Here is a 15780-nt window from a genome sequence, read left to right on the forward strand (position 1 = left end):
CGCGCACACAGGCACACAGAAACGAGGAAGTAGTAAAATGTTAACACAGGGTAAATACTGAGGAAGGGACAGGGCATACAAGTGTACATTATGCCATCCTTTCAACTTTTCTACAAGTTTAAATTTTGTTTAAATAAGAGGTGGGGGAAGGGTGCCTGGGTGACCCTGTCAGTTAAGCGTCTGACTTTGGCTCAGGTCATGATCTCACGGTTTGTGAGTTCAAAGCCCGCATCGGGCTGTCTGGTGTCAGGACAGAGCCCGTTTCAGATCCTCTGTCTCCCTCTCTGTCTGCCTCTCTCTCTCTCTCAAAAATAAATAAAACATTTAAAAAAAAAAAAGGAAAAACATGAAGTAGGGGAAAAAAGTAACTGAAAATATTTGAGCAATAGTGTTCCCCCCCCAAAGCCCTAAACTCATACCAGTCCCAGCTGAACCAAACTTGTGAGGAACAAACCCATTCAATATCACACAAACGCTTGCAGAGAACAGAAAAGATTGTACCATGGTTCAATTCATTCCATGAAAATAGAACAACCAAAAGCAAACAAGGAGAGTATGAGAAAAGAGAATTACAGAACAATCTCACTCACGTACTGTGATTTAAACAAATAATTCTAACTAAACAGCAAGCCAAACCCATTAAAGGATATAAAAAGATAAGAGGGGCACCTGGGTGGCTAAGACAACTGAGCATCTGATTCTTGGTGTTGGTTCAGGTCATGATCCCAAGGTCATGGGATCGAGTCCCACGTTGGGCTACGTAAGCTGCTTAAGATTCTCCCTCTCTCTCCCTCTGCCCCTCTCCCCTGCTTGGGCTTGCTCTCTCTCTCTCTCTCAACTGAAATAAAAATAAATAGAAAGATAAGACAGCAGGACCAGGTTACAGGAGAGCATGTTTTAGCACGAGAAACAAACAAAACCACCTACTGTCATTTACCACATTAATCAATTACAGCAGAAAAACTACATGATCAATTCAGTGGACACAGAGGAACTATATGATGACGCTGAACACCTTGATAAGGAAAACATACCAATGGTCTTCAGCAAACTTGATTCTAACGGGGAAATGGTAGATGCATTTCTTTTAAAAACAGGATGCCAACCACAGCTCTCTCTACTGAACATGAACTGGAGATCTGAACCAGCACAGTGAAACAAAATGGAGGAATCTGTGTTACAAGATAAAGAATTTTTATAAATCTACAGGCTCATCTAGCTCAGTCCTTTACACCTGGGCTCAGTGATGCTTGGTGTCCAGGTGTCCCTAGCTAGTTCAATCTGCTCTACAACCAGACGCACGGACATGTGGCTTCTTTTCTCATGAAATAACATACGCGCAAACAATGATGTAGGTATCGGGAAGGACGAGTGGTTCATGGTATGAAAAGGACTCTTTCTTCCAGTCAAGAAACTATTATTTCCAAACAGACCCACACAAAGTACATTTTGTTGAAACAGCTTATTTGGGGATTGTAACCCAGAATCACCTTTGCCACGCCCTTTGCTGCCTGGGATTTAAGGTCCCTTTTCTTCCCTTAAACTATTTAGCAGTATCTCCTACAGCAGCCACCACATGTAAAATCCTGAAGTCCCTGATGCTTTGGGAAGGGGAGTTCTTTGGAGTGTTCCAGGATGAAGCAGAGGACTAGTATCTTTCATGCTACTTTACCTTCTAGACACCACACTGACCTGGGATCCAGTGTCCTGACTTTTTGATGCACACCGAAAAGCTGACTTTGTTTGCAATCTGCAGGGGGTGTGCGGGGTGGGGCGGAAACTAGCTCTAGATTCAAACTAGTAACACTTCACCCAGGCAACAGAAAGCTCCCAAAACAAAGTAGATCCCGAGCCTGAAAAATTTACATGAAAAGCAGCATAACTGGGTTTTTAAAAACTCTGGAACCTGATTTTACGGCCAGCTTTGTTTCTTTCTGCCTCCTCACCTGCAGAATGAAGACAACCCAGAAATAACCCCACTAGGTTCTTTATAAGACTCACAAGAGATTTCTGGCACTCTCATAAGTATCTGCCAAGCTCTTTAAGTTAGGTAAAAAAAAAAAAAAAAAAAAATTCGATAAATATGTTTGTATTATTTTGTGATAAACTCTAACAAAAAAATAATAGTTCTCATTAGTAACATATTTCATAGGTTTCCAACCAGAAAAAAAAATCCCCATCTGGTAAAGAAGCATTAAAATTTCACTAGGTTCGTGGTTTGACTGCAGTTTTGCCTGGCTTCTTTTTGTATCATGTCCTATGATAATGCTGCTTTTAGAGAACCCATTTCCCCCATGACTATCTGAGCTGTAAGATTCTCTTTCTTGAGAAAGTGAAGCAATATACCCTTGTCAGAAATAAGTTTAAGAGAGCGTATGCTGACGAGTTTGAAGTGCAACAGCAAAAAGAAGGTGGAAGGCTTATTTAGGGAAGTCGGAAGACAGTCTGGCTGTACTGGGAAAGCGGAGGCATGCGCGTTTTGGTTTGGATGTTGTCCTCCCAGGGACATAACTCGGGTGAACCACATGTCTAATGAAGTTGGACCCGGTCACAATAAAGAAAAGGATGAAAGTGAACCAAAAATACGGATGTCTCCTCTTCATTCACTGAATACGTTTCGTGCATGTTCATTCAGTATGCAAGGGAAGCATTACTGAACCACGGCACTCTCCAGGCACAGACACGCCAGGGTCCCCAGAGAACAAGATAAGGGACTGCATAAGAAGCAAAACAGATTTCATCTCTTTATTTGTTACATTGCATATCCGTACAGCTTTCCTCTGTTCTCGCCCCATCACATACACCAAGCCACCATATTTTATACACACACACACACACACACACACACACACACACTTCCTAATTGAGGAGTTCTAATATCTTATCAGCATTTTCTGTATCAAAAAAAAAAAATCTGGTGGCATGATACAGAAAGACTCTCTTGGCTCTCTGCTGCTCAAAGGGTGTTCCCAGTTGTACGCCTGAAACTAACATAACACTGTATGTCAACCATACTCAAATAAAACAACGACGACAACAAAGTGTGTCCCCCAGACTAGCAGCCAGGGCAGGCGTCACCTGGGGACGTATCTGAAATGCAGAATCTCAGGCCTGTCCTAAATTCCTGAATCGGAACCTGCATCTTACAAAGTTCCCTCCTGCTTCATTTACACAGTAGACTTTGAGAAGCGGGGCTTCAGCAAACATGGAATAAGTTCCTTGGTCCTCTGCCACAGAGAGGTTTCCCTCTCCCATAGCAAATTCGTAAAGGACCTGTTTGCAAAGCCCTCGTAGAACTGTATTCAGTGCTAGCCAGTGAGAAAAGGGTCTCTGAGAATTTACTAGTGAAATCAGCTGCTGCAGGAGATATGATTCTTCGTTCCTTGTCTCAGTAAAAAGCAAACAACTACATTCAGGCAAACAAAAAGAAATCATTCTAATTAAACAAAAGAAGGACAGTGAGCTCACTGGGCACAGACGATTGAATTTAACTTCTAGAATATTGACAGGACTGTTCGACATTCTGGACAGACTCTGAGGATAATTCTTCCTAAAATAATGGAAGATGTCTTCCCTCCAGGCCACGTGGTTGTTTTATTCCAATTACACAGATTTCAAATCTAAGCCATTCCCTAGCCCTTGCACCCCTTCTGTGGTCTCCCTTACATTGTTTCCTTCCACCTCTCTCCCCAACAAAAGGGCCTTATTGGTAGTCTAGTTGGGTAGGACCACCTCTTCTGGAATATTCTCGAGAGGTAGAGATAAAACCTCTAGTCAAAATGTTACAACAGAGAGACCCCACTCCTCTGTAAATCATTCCATAATCTAATGCCAATAGATCCAGCTGGAGATCTATTAGGACAAAGTCTGAACACTGGGATAGTTTCTTATTTATTCTTTATATTAAGCTTATTCTTTGTATTAAATCAAATGTGGCCATCTATTTACTGGTTTTCATGCTGTTCTCTAGAGTAAAAGACAACAAAATGCCTTCTTCTTCTATGGGACAGATGACCGCTCTTAAACTCTTGGTAAGTATGTCACCCACTTCCCTAAATCATTTCTGTTTCAGGTTGAACATCTCCGTTTCCTTCAATTGCTCTTCAAAAGATCTATGTGTCAGACTCCAAAGTCGGCCTGCCCAACATATGGCAGGCACCCAAGAAATGCCAGGTCCGTTTTCTAAGTGTGAAGTGATGTATTCTCTGAAATCATCCTTGTTATTCATGATTCTCCATGTTTCTCTAGACCCAGCCACAATACTTGGAATGTTATCTGTGTCGCAAAGTTTAACTGGGACTCTCATGCCCCTTCCTATGAGCACAGTTGAAGACTCATTGGTTAGTTGGTTCTATGGTTTTGTTTTGATGCTCTCAGTCAGATCAGCCTGAATTTAATGTGACCTTAACTCACCTGTAAACCCTGGGGTCTTTATCACATGAACAGATGCCAAGCCAGCTTTTGGTAAGCTACTTTTCTGCAATCAACTTGCCTCTTTTTCTGGCTTTTTCCACGTGAACCACAGCTTGTTGCAGTTCCTCCCACCTGAGGGTCTCCACTTCCTCCAACTGTGCACACCTCCCCACCTCCCGCCCCACCTTGACTTTGCCGGGGCAGTGGTACCCCAGTTTTCCATCCTACCTTCCAGTCACACTTTGAGGTTTCAAATGATGCCGTACAAGTTCACCAGTTCTAACACCTCGGATGCCTCCACCCAGTAACGCGCTTGGCCTTGTTCGGGAGTAGCTGCTTGTAAGTTACAGAGAGCACGGTATTACCCTGTGTTAGAGAACCCTCCTGTTCCTCAGGGATGTGGTAATACAGGTATTTTGTTTGGTTGTTTTCCTCCTCCTCTAACCTACAAGGCTGCATTTTAGCTACTTCCTGTGGTGGTTGCCATTCTCTAATTGTTGCCATTCTTTTCCAGGTTATACGAGGTACATGATGAAAAATAGAAAAATATTTGGCAGAACAAACTGTCTTGAGTTCAGTGGTTCCCAACACTGGCTGCATATTAGAATATCTTAGGGAGTTGTGTTTTTTTTTGTTTTTTTTTTTTTAATCCTGATACCAGGACTCAGACCAATTAAGTCTGAAACTACAGGGCTAAGACCCAGTTAATGAGTGGTTTTTAAAGCCTCTCAGGTGTTTCCAAAGTGCAGCCAAAGCAGAGAACGACTTCAGCTGGATGGGAGAAATAGGTATTCTGAATAGGATGGGACCTGGAAAAAAAAGGAATGGAAGGAGTTTTAATGCCTACATTTAGGATCAATTGGATTTTTTTAAACTATATTTTTTAAATTTATGTTGAGAGAGACAGAGAACAAGCAGGGGAGGGGCAGAGAGAGAGGGAGAGAAAGAATCCCAAGCAGGCTCAGTGCTGTCAGCTTGGAGCCTGATGTGGGGCTTGAACTCACAAACCGTGAGATCATCATGTGAGCCAAAGTCAAGAGTTGAACCCTTAACCAACCGAGCCACCCAGGTGCTGCGGATCAATCGTTCTTGACAATGGAACATGCTATATCCTAATGAGGCAATGCGAGGTACATTTTTTTTTAAGTAAAAACATGAGTTATGTCCTTAAAATGATGAAATGTTACAATGGATGGACCCCACTCCTCTGTAAATCATTCCACAATCTAATCCCAATAGATCTAGCTGTAGATCTAGGATAAGGTCTAAACACTGGGATATTTAAAAATTTATTCCTTACATGAAGTCAAAGTGGACTTCCTGTACATCCACATATTGGTTTTCATACCGTTCTCTAAAGCAAAAGATAAAAAAAAAAAAAAAAAGGTTCCTTCTTAATGAATGTATAATGATTGCTGGTAAATTTGATATTTACATAATTAGCACCATGCAGGAGTGATTTCAGGATCAGAAAAGATTTTACAAAATCTTGTCAGCCAGATGTCCAACTGGTGGTAAATACAGCCTCTGGAGTTTAGTATGAGCGGAAATGAAAGTCAATTTCATGGTGGTTAGCTAGCTTCCTGGTGTTTTTCCACTGGTGGGGCGCTGAGACACTTGTAAAATAGCCAAAGGGTCTCTGCGGACCCTTTTCACAGTCACCCATCTATGTGTTGTTTGTACAGCACAAGGAGTTGGTCATGGGGGTGATGAGAGACTACAGATGTCCCACCTTATTGGACCAAATGTTTAACTGGTCACTCACATCCAAGTGGATGGGATTCGAGATTCCACTCTGCCATGATTCACAGTGGAATGAGGTTCCAGTGTAGACAGATTCACAACCAGCAACCACATCTAACCTCAGAGCATCTTTGTTTACTTTGCTGCTTAGGGAAAAAAAAAAAAAAAAAAAAAATCTACAAAGGCGAGTTGCTTTGCCCGGAGACGCCACAAATACATTCTAAGCTGCACTTGACTGAGTCACAATGCCCTCTGGCATGTACGATCTTTATTATTTCCTTGGCCAGACATAGGCCGTATTCACAGATTCAGAGGATGCTTTCTAACCTAGCTCATTCATAACCAAAGGCTCCTTCAGCACTGAATCATCACCTCAAATAACTGACTTCTCTTCCCAGGAATGAAACCAGTGAGTTTAATCCATAATTTTCTTCCTCTTCTAACAACTCTTCACAACCATATTTCCACACTTAACTTTTTTCTCCTACATTGAGACCAGAAAGTAAATCTGGTTTGCTTCTCCTACAACAAAAACGCACAGCTGGCGGGCCAGCTATTTTGAGTAGCGACTGCACAGTTCAAAGGCAGCACACCCAGAACTCACGGAGCTGCCAAAGCCCCTTTATTCTTCTCATTTCTTCCACGTGAGAATGAAGAGTTTCCCCAAGAAGCCAGCGCCGTGATGCTGGGACGGAACAAACACAAAGTGCGATTTAAGAGAAAGGGGGCGGTGCTCCCAGGTCCTCTCTGACTCAGAAACCGATACGAGTCAATAAAGTGCACGAGGCATGCGATCGATACACGGAGTGCGTGTGCTGGATGGCGCGAGGCCATGTTATTAAGGTCACAATAGGTCCGGGGGGAACCAGCTGGCTGAGATGTTCTGCTAGCAAGTTAAACACAGACAGGAAACCGCGTGTCTGATACTGTAAAAAAATCATTTGTCTTCCTGCCAGAGTTAGGCTTGCAAACCGAAGAGGCTGTTTTCATTTAAAAGAAATTCTACAATGAGAGAGGAAGGAATGGAACTCTGTGGCTACCGGGAGCCCTGGTCTCTCTTCTCTCAGCCTCTCAGGTTCAAGGGCATGCTAACTGCAAAAGTCTGCACGTAGCTGGCACGTCAGCAATGAGACAACACATTGGGTGGCAGCCTGTATCGGACGGTCTGTTTCTCTGTTTAACCACATCGGTTGAACTCTGAGTCAGAAGTGGTTTCTAGAGTCCTCGTTTCTAAGTTGATGACAAATAATTGATGTGTTTACTGATAGTCCCATCCTGTTTAACAACAACAACAACAACAAAAATCTCATGTCACCTACAGATAGAGACAGTAGGGAAAGAAGACAACAAAAGTAAAAGACGGGTTGTGGAATGAAGGTAAACAGAAGATAAATGTGGAATACAGGCAGGCAGGGGTGGTGTCAGTAGCCACATATCTTGCTAGATGCTCAACTCAGTTGGTACTGAAGGGGGGTGTACGAAAAACACGCTCTCCATCAGGGGTTGAAGTCTGTTTCCGTAAATGAAGTGTTACTGGAACACAGCCGCATCCACTTGTTTACAGGCTGTCTCTAGCTGCTTCCACGGCAGGGTTGAGCAGCTGCAGGAGGCAGACTCTGTGGCCCAGAAAGCCAAAAACTATTTCCCAACTGGTCCTTTGGCAAAAAAGTTTGCTGACCTCTGTTCTATACGCCTCAAAGTGTCCATAAGATCAGACACAAACGGGGCCCCAGAGGGGAACGGTCTTTCTAAGGCAGAGAGCTGAGAGAAATTTCTCCCGGCTTCCTCCTGAAGATACCACCACAATGCAGGGAACAGTTTCCCCAACAGCATTCCTTACCGTGAACGTATCACCCTGATTTCAGTGCGCAAAGCTCCTTGATCATCTGGCTGAATCCAATAAGTAATAGTAATATTTACGGACAACGTTTATTGAAGACTTGCTCTGATCCAGGTACTATTCTAAGTCCCCTAAGTGAATGAAGTCATTTATCCTCACACTTATCCTGGTCATAGGAAACACTATTTCTATCCCTATTTTTCAGAGGGGAAAGCCGAGGCGAAGTAGTCCACTCAAGGGACAGTTTATAAGTCGCTTAGTTGGGATGTAAACTCGGATCATCTTACTGGGGGGGAACCATGAGCTTCTCAAGAGATGGGCATCCTGCTCGCCATTCTTTACGTGATAAACGTTTCTCACAAACCCATGAACAGTGGAAGCCTGAGGTTGTACTTCTTGCCAAGGACTTGCTGAATGGTGACTGTGTATTGCAGTTCAGTGACCAGTCATGTGCCCACAGAACAGGCAGCCCCTTATGTGAAGGGTGCAAACTTGCACGGGTGTAAGCCTGATTTAAAAAGCACACACGACCCACCCCACCCCCAACCAGACCTGACTGTGGAAGGGTGAGGGCACTCCCTGAAGAAGAGACGAGATTCTCTGATTCTCTGTGGGTAAAAGCTGGAGAACCAACGGTGGGATCTTGGGAAATGCATGCTACTCTCTGGAGACCCATTTCTTTGGGAGTAAAATGAAAAGTGTAGATAAGCTTCTTTCAAGGGACTCATTTCAGCCTAAAAAAAAAATGTGACTCAAAAAAACTAGGAGAGGACAAGCACTGGCCAGGAAGGAGAGAAAAGGAAAATGTTGGGACTGCTGGTGGGAAGGTAGCAGCCACTATGGAAAACAGTACGGTGGTTCCTCAAAAAATTAAAAATAGAAATACCATACTATCCAGCAACCTGACTTTGGGGTAAATAATCCAAGGAAATAAAAACAGGCTCTCAAAGACATACCTATACTCCCATATTCACTGCAGGATAAATCCATAATGGCTGAGATATAGAAATAACCTGAGTGTTCATTAATGGGTGACTCAATAAAGAAGATGTGGAATATATCCATATACAGCCATAAGAAGAGAATTCTGCCATTCACAACAACACGGATGGACCTTGAAGGCATTAAGCTAAGTAAAAAAAAAAAAAAAAGAAAAAAAAGTCAGGCACAGAAAGACAAGTAGCGCATGTTATCACTTCTTATGTGGACTCTTAAAAAAAAAAAAGTCAAACTCATAAAGAGTAGAAAAGTGGTTGCCAGGGCCTGGAGGGTCAGAGAAATGGAGAGAGGTTGATAAAAGGGTACACATTTTCAGCTACAAAGTGAGTAAGGTCAGAGGATCTAATGTAAAACACAGTGAGTAGAGTTGAAAATGCTGTCTTGAATAATCGGAACTTGCAAGCAGCGTTTAAATGTTCTCACATACGCACAAATAGGTGGGGTGATGGATGTATTTAACTAGATGAGAGGAATCCTTTCATAACGTATGTGTATATTCTAAATGTCTTACAATTGTATTTGTCTATTATGCCTCAATAAAGCTGAAAAAAAAAAATGATGGCAGAAAAAAAAATAGGACTCTAGGAAACAAGACAACATCCCTGCAAGTGGTTAGCCCACGTGGCCAACCGACAGTAGACTCTCAACCCGAGGCAGTGATCGCGGCTGCTATTGTTCTAACTGTTCTATGAATTGCCACGGCCTGGGCCTCGGACAAGGCTTCAGCTTTCTGGCTCTTCAGTTAAGGAAGGCGTTGGGTCTCTGGCCTTAAAACCAAACTTTTCAAAGTTCACGACTTGAGTTTAATGCTAATTCCCTTTCCTGCAGAATTCATTTCTAGAATGAGCAGCTCAGCTCCAAGTCAGGAGGAAAGGTGGGATGGCCAGGAGCCTAGTCACCTGGGAGCAGGAAGTTCCTATAAGTCACTTTCTTGTTTTTCACGTACCCAACTCTGGCAGATGACCATGACAAACAACTGAAGAACAAACTGATTCAGGCAAACTCTTTGTAACGTTACTCTATTACTTGTCCAGGGCTCCCCGGGGCTACTAAACATCTCCTCTGTAGACCCAATTGAGAACAACGTCTTAAAAGCATTCCTAAATGTCTTCTTGCTTTGGGAAGTATTAGGGGACAAATCCCGCAGACAAATTAGCATAAACATTATCATGCAAACGAAAGAAATGTTACCTAAAACGGGCCTGGTATCTACATGCAGACGCTAGCACAAAGTCTGTGGAGTGAACAAGACATCAGGTGTATCAAGAAATGAACTTTACCATCACTGTTGAAAAACACATTTCCCTGGGGAGTTCCGTTAACGCGATTCATGAATGGACCGAGTACAGTATATTTAGCTCATTTCCAAAGAACCAGGGTTAAGACCAAATGCACTCCTCTTGGGCTGATTAGCTCAGCAAGTTGCCAGCATGAACTTAACGAGACCCATCTCTGGTGCCGTGCCTAGCTGGGTGAGTTCACACCAGTGCTTTTCACACTTCAGCGTGCAAACAAATCACCAAGGACACGGTTACAGGGCAGATGCTGATGCAATAGGTCCCGCAGGCTGTGTACATCTAGCAAGCTCCCTGGTAATGCTGGTGTGCCAACACTCCGTGTATGAAAGGTTTCCACCATGCAGGAGAGCTGTGCTCCTTGGCACGGGGTTCTCCTTCCCCAGGGAGGAAGGAGTAAAACAGAAGGTACCTACTGTGCGCTGGCTACTGAGCTGGGCCCTCCTGGCACCACCTGTAACTCCCAGCCACCCCAGGCCACAGGCCCCCCACTATCAGCACTAGGCGGTCAACAGTGGCAGGCCATTCAGCGAGACGGGCACGTGGCCCCAGGCAAGCGTTCAGCTGGAAAAAAGAAGAGGGGGTGAATCCCTCTAGCAAGGACACAGTGTGATTACCCTCATCACTAATCTGAAAGGCACTTGTGAGTCTTCCTAGTTTTATTTAGCTGCCTCCTGCTGTGATTCGGAGTCAAAACAGGAACAACGTGCCTAATTTGTAATATTATCCTGCGATGTCAGGGCTGTGGTTAGCTTTGATTAGAAATCCTAGACCCAAAACGCTCCCCTTCCTCTGTGAAGGCATGCGGACGATGAGGCTCAGAGTCCAGCAAAGCAAGCCCCTCCGTGTATGCTAGAGGGGTCTCAATGCTCTGCTGGCATGCCATGGTCAAAACCCGACCGCACGACCTCAGTGCCGGAGGAGACCTAGGCACCGCACAGTCCTGGCCCAGGTCTTAACCAAAAGTGCCAAACCTGTACAAAAAGCCCAACGAACTCCAGCAGCGAGGAGTGACTCCCCACGCTGTACTGGGCACTGACGTAAGGGCTCCGCACGCACGCATCTATTCAATTCTGACAACATCACAACACCGCCCCAGCCCCCAACCCTGCCCTTTAATTTCCATTTCATACCCAAGAGGACTGAAGCAGGGAGACATCAGGTAACTGGCCCAAGGTGGCAAAGCTCATAAGTAGTAGAACAGGCCATCGATGCAGGGAACCCACCTCAGGCTCCCACCCTTAACCATTTACACTACACCGTTTCTCTTTCCTAAAACAGCAAAAAAATCATCTCCTTGCTCTGAGCGCTGCAAATTGAGTGTCTTCACTGCACTTGGGAACCGTTTATGGAATGAATAAAGCCGAGTGGTTGCGTTTGATTCTTAAAGGTTCAGTGGGAGATCGATCACCGCATAATGTCTCTGCAAAGTGGATGTGTCATCTGCAAGTAAACAGGACAGCTGTTTGCTCAGGGTTCCCTCCTCCCACATTCTATGCTCGGTCCTGGAGCCTCACAGGTCTCCTCTGACTAGCAGCTGTCACGAGGCCATCAAGAAGGACTAACACAACCACCCGCTCTTCTAGCTGGAATCTTCGGTCTGGGGGAGTCCAGGGGCGGACTGGGACTTCTCGGATTTCTACACAACACCTTTTAGCAAGAGAGAATCTTTCAGAGACAGCATTCATTCTCGCTGAATGTCAGCTATCGTGGCTAATAGCCCTGGAAATAAGATCTACATTTAAGAGGAAAACCATGTGGCTTACCTTTTGCCCTTAAATATTTAAGAACAATGGAAGATGTGAGTAATTATCACTCACAGCGTTTGCAGATCAGAGATCTGGCAACAAGAACAGAGCACCGTACGAATAAAAATACAGCATAAAACACTTTATAGTGTTTGTGTTTGACATCTTATTTGACATGGAATGGAGAAATAAAAATTGCTTCAAGACATCTCATTCCTCAGCATAAGAAAGAGATGGTGGCGGGGCGCCTGGGTGGCGCAGTCGGTTAAGCGTCCGACTTCAGCCAGGTCACGATCTCGCGGTCTGGGAGTTCGAGCCCCGCGTCGGGCTCTGGGCTGATGGCTCGGAGCCTGGAGCCTGTTTCCGATGCTGTGTCTCCCTCTCTCTCTGCCCCTCCCCCGTTCATGCTCTGTCTCTCTCTGTCCCAAAAAAAATAAATAAAAAACGTTGAAAAAAAAATTAAAAAAAAAAAAGAAAGAGATGGTGGCAGTAAGAAGGGATGTGGATCCCCAAATGTTGCTAATTATGTGGCGTTTTACATGGAGGAATTATCCCACTGCAGAGAAGGGAGATGCCTAAAAGGCAAACACTCCCTGGAGCATTTTAAGAGACTCTGAAGTCATCCAGACAATCCAGTCATCAGCTGGGCTGGATTTCCTGCGTTGTAAACGAGAAACTGCCTTTATGCTGATTATCTTACCTCATAAGGAAAGAAACAGTCTGATAATGAATAAGAGGGAAAGTACAGACGTGGGCCCATGATGATCACCTGAGTTGAAATATACTGCAAACTGAAGTCATTAACAGCTTCTTCTTTTTTTTTTTAAGAAGAATTTGGCCCCTCTTTTTTTTTTAATGTTTATTTATTTTTGAGAGAGAGAGAGAGAGAGAGAGAGAGAGAGAGAGAGAGAGAGAGAGAGAGAGAGAGAGAATGAATGAGAACACAGGCTGGGGTGGGGCAGAGACAGAGAGGGAGACAGAGGATCCAAAGCAGCTTCTGGGCTGTCAGTGCAGAGTGGGATGTGGGGCTCCAACCCATGAACCGTGAGATCATGACCTGGGCCAAAGTTAGACACCTAACTGGCTGAGCCACCTAGGTGCCCCTGAAGTCATTAATATCTTAAAAGCTTATAGTAATATAACTATATATTCAACTTTGAGGCCATTTACTAACTTTTGTCCCTTCTGGACAGAATAAACTCTTCCACGGTGGATAAACCAGTTTGCCAAAGGAGAGAAAAGTTTCATCGATGGCAGTAAAACTGTTTGGATATTCTACTATTAGAGATTAATCCCTTAACCTTAGACTGGGAGTTCTTTGAAAAGGTGAACTGCTTGGGGAAGGTTCATGTGTTAAGTCAGTACATCAGGTGTTACCATGCTTTAGTGTGATTTAACACAGTTATATCTTCCCACCTAACTCAAATTACACAAGAAAAATGAGACAAATGGATTATAGGATGAGAAAATAGGAGGGAGGGGTGATTTTCGAAAGTGTTGTGCTGACAAGATGAACGTGTCTGACTCTGTACAGAGAATCTGGAATAGGTAAGGGGTTAGACAAGAAGAGGAGAATGGGAGGAGGTGAAAGACACAGAGAGAGAAAAAGGTGGGTCAGCAGTGCTCATGAGCACCATACACAAAGCATGAGACCTCGTTTTCCATCGCTGGGATATACATAGCAGCAGGGATGCTGCGTAAACCCAGAACTTGTGTTCTAAAAGGATTTTTTATTGAATCAGACCTCCTTGGGGCTGAAATCTATCTTACAGAAATATTAGCACAAATGTACAAGACGTTTTTGCAACGATATTCAATGTAGGATTAAGTGGAAAAATGGAGACAACTAAGTAATCTACCAACAGGGAATGGTTAAATCAGTCATAGAAGATAATCCACATTACGGAACTTCTAGACAATAATTAAAAGGCATGCAGTACATCCATATGTATTGTCTTATTTAAAAGGAGAAGTAAGGGGGCTGGGTGAAAAAATACTGTCAAATAGTATTTATAGTATGATCAACTATTTGCACTGAAAGGTGAATGAGGGTATGGGATGGATAGATAGATAGATGGATGGATGGATGGATGGATGGAGAGACAGATGCATGGATTGAAGGAAGGAAGGAAGAGAGAGGGGGAGGAAACAGGGAAACAGAGGAGATAAGGAAGGATAATATGAATGGATGACAGAGACAAGCATGCATCCAACAAACTATTCATATTGATGATCTACTGGGTTGAGAGTGAGGAGAGGAAACTTACGTACTTCCATTTAAAATTTTTACAGGCTGTGGATTGTCTGAATTTTTGATAAGGAACACATACTATTTTTGTGGTTAAAAATCACTGAATAGTGGTTTAAACTGAAGGAATAGTGTGCGCTCTCTTTTTAAGCTGAGTGAATGCTGAACTTCAAAGATGGAGGCAAGACTCTAATCTCATCTTTCCCTATAAACCCTGGGTCGTTATTTTCTGTCTGCATTTCAGCTCTCCTCAGAGACGGGGCATTAATAAGTACCCTTCAGACAAATCCAGAGAACAGGTACACAAAACTTCTTGACTTAATTCAAAGTAAGTCTTCAAGGTAAGACAGCCTCCTCCAATCTCTAGACCAGTAGTTCTCATATTTCAGCGGCATCAGAATCGCCTGGGGGGCTTATTCAAACACAGATTGCGGGGCCTGCACCCAGCGTTTCTACTTCCATAGTCTGGGGTGGGGACCCGGAATCTGCGTCGCTGACAAGTTTTCAGGTGATGCCGCCGCAGCTGCTCCAGGGACCGCACGGAGAGCCACTGCTGTCGGGGAAGAAACTATTGGTTGCAGGCCAAGAAGAATGTGGGCCCTATGAGCCAGACTGGCTCTGGGCCAGGACCAGCCCTGTTACTCCTTAAGCACCTCGTCCCGCCAGGTGCCTGGTTCCTAATCCACAGAGCGTAAGCTCCCTGTCTAGTCCCAGAAGGATGGAGCCTGAGACTCTGGACACAGAGGAAGCGGGGCTCCAGACACTTAGGGGAAGAAGACTCACCTTCTGAGAAGATGATGTAGTCATTGCATTCATCGGTGCTACAGGAACACATAAAGAAAGTCTCGCCCGACACCTTTTTTTCCTTCATAATACACTTGGGAGAAGCAGAGTCTTCAAGAGCAATTCCATGGTAGGTAACCTTGGGGTCATGGCAAAGCGTCTCTAGGGTTATGTTCTCATCGTTCTTTCTCCTAGGGCGCAAAGGAGAGAAAAAAGAGGACGGATAAATACGGTCTTCTGGGCAGAAAAGCAATCTGGCCTGTGTTGCCTTCACAAAGTTGTTCTAACAATGGCAGCTGGTTCCTGTTCTCCAGCATTAACAGGCTGTCCTCCAGTCCCCTGTGCTTTTTCTACTCATTTTGGTTTTTCCATTGCATAGTCTCAAAACCCATTTATGTCCGTAAACACGAAGGCTTTCCTTGGAGGCTGTCCTGCTGGAGAATTGTACACATTATGTCTTAATTAGATCAGTAGAAAGGAAGGCACGGTAAACGGAAGATTGCTAGGGACTCAGGATTAAACCTTCCATCCTGAACGCACCACCGGGCTCGTGCCGTATCCCCAGTTTATCTGGCAGGATGAGGGTCATGTCTAGCTTCTACAATGTTCTCACTGGGCCCCAGAGCACTATGAGCGAGGGCGTGTTCCGTGTCAGCCGATTGCTGGGCTGAGCAAACGGAACAAACTTCCTAGAGGAAGGACTGGCAGTTT

At 44.2% G+C, this 15780-nt stretch overlaps 1 protein-coding gene across 1 annotated transcript in view; it reads right to left on the bottom strand.

Annotated features, from left to right (window-relative positions):
• TGFBR2 (transforming growth factor beta receptor 2) overlaps positions 1-15780 on the bottom strand; it is an 89733-nt gene that overhangs the window by 31787 nt on the left and 42166 nt on the right. Inside the window, 1 exon segment of the mRNA XM_030330092.1 lies at positions 15070-15260. Coding sequence (XP_030185952.1) covers positions 15070-15260 — 191 coding nt within the window.

The sequence above is a fragment of the Lynx canadensis genome, chromosome C2, assembly GCF_007474595.2.
Source record: "Lynx canadensis isolate LIC74 chromosome C2, mLynCan4.pri.v2, whole genome shotgun sequence".
NCBI lineage: Eukaryota > Metazoa > Chordata > Mammalia > Carnivora > Felidae > Lynx > Lynx canadensis.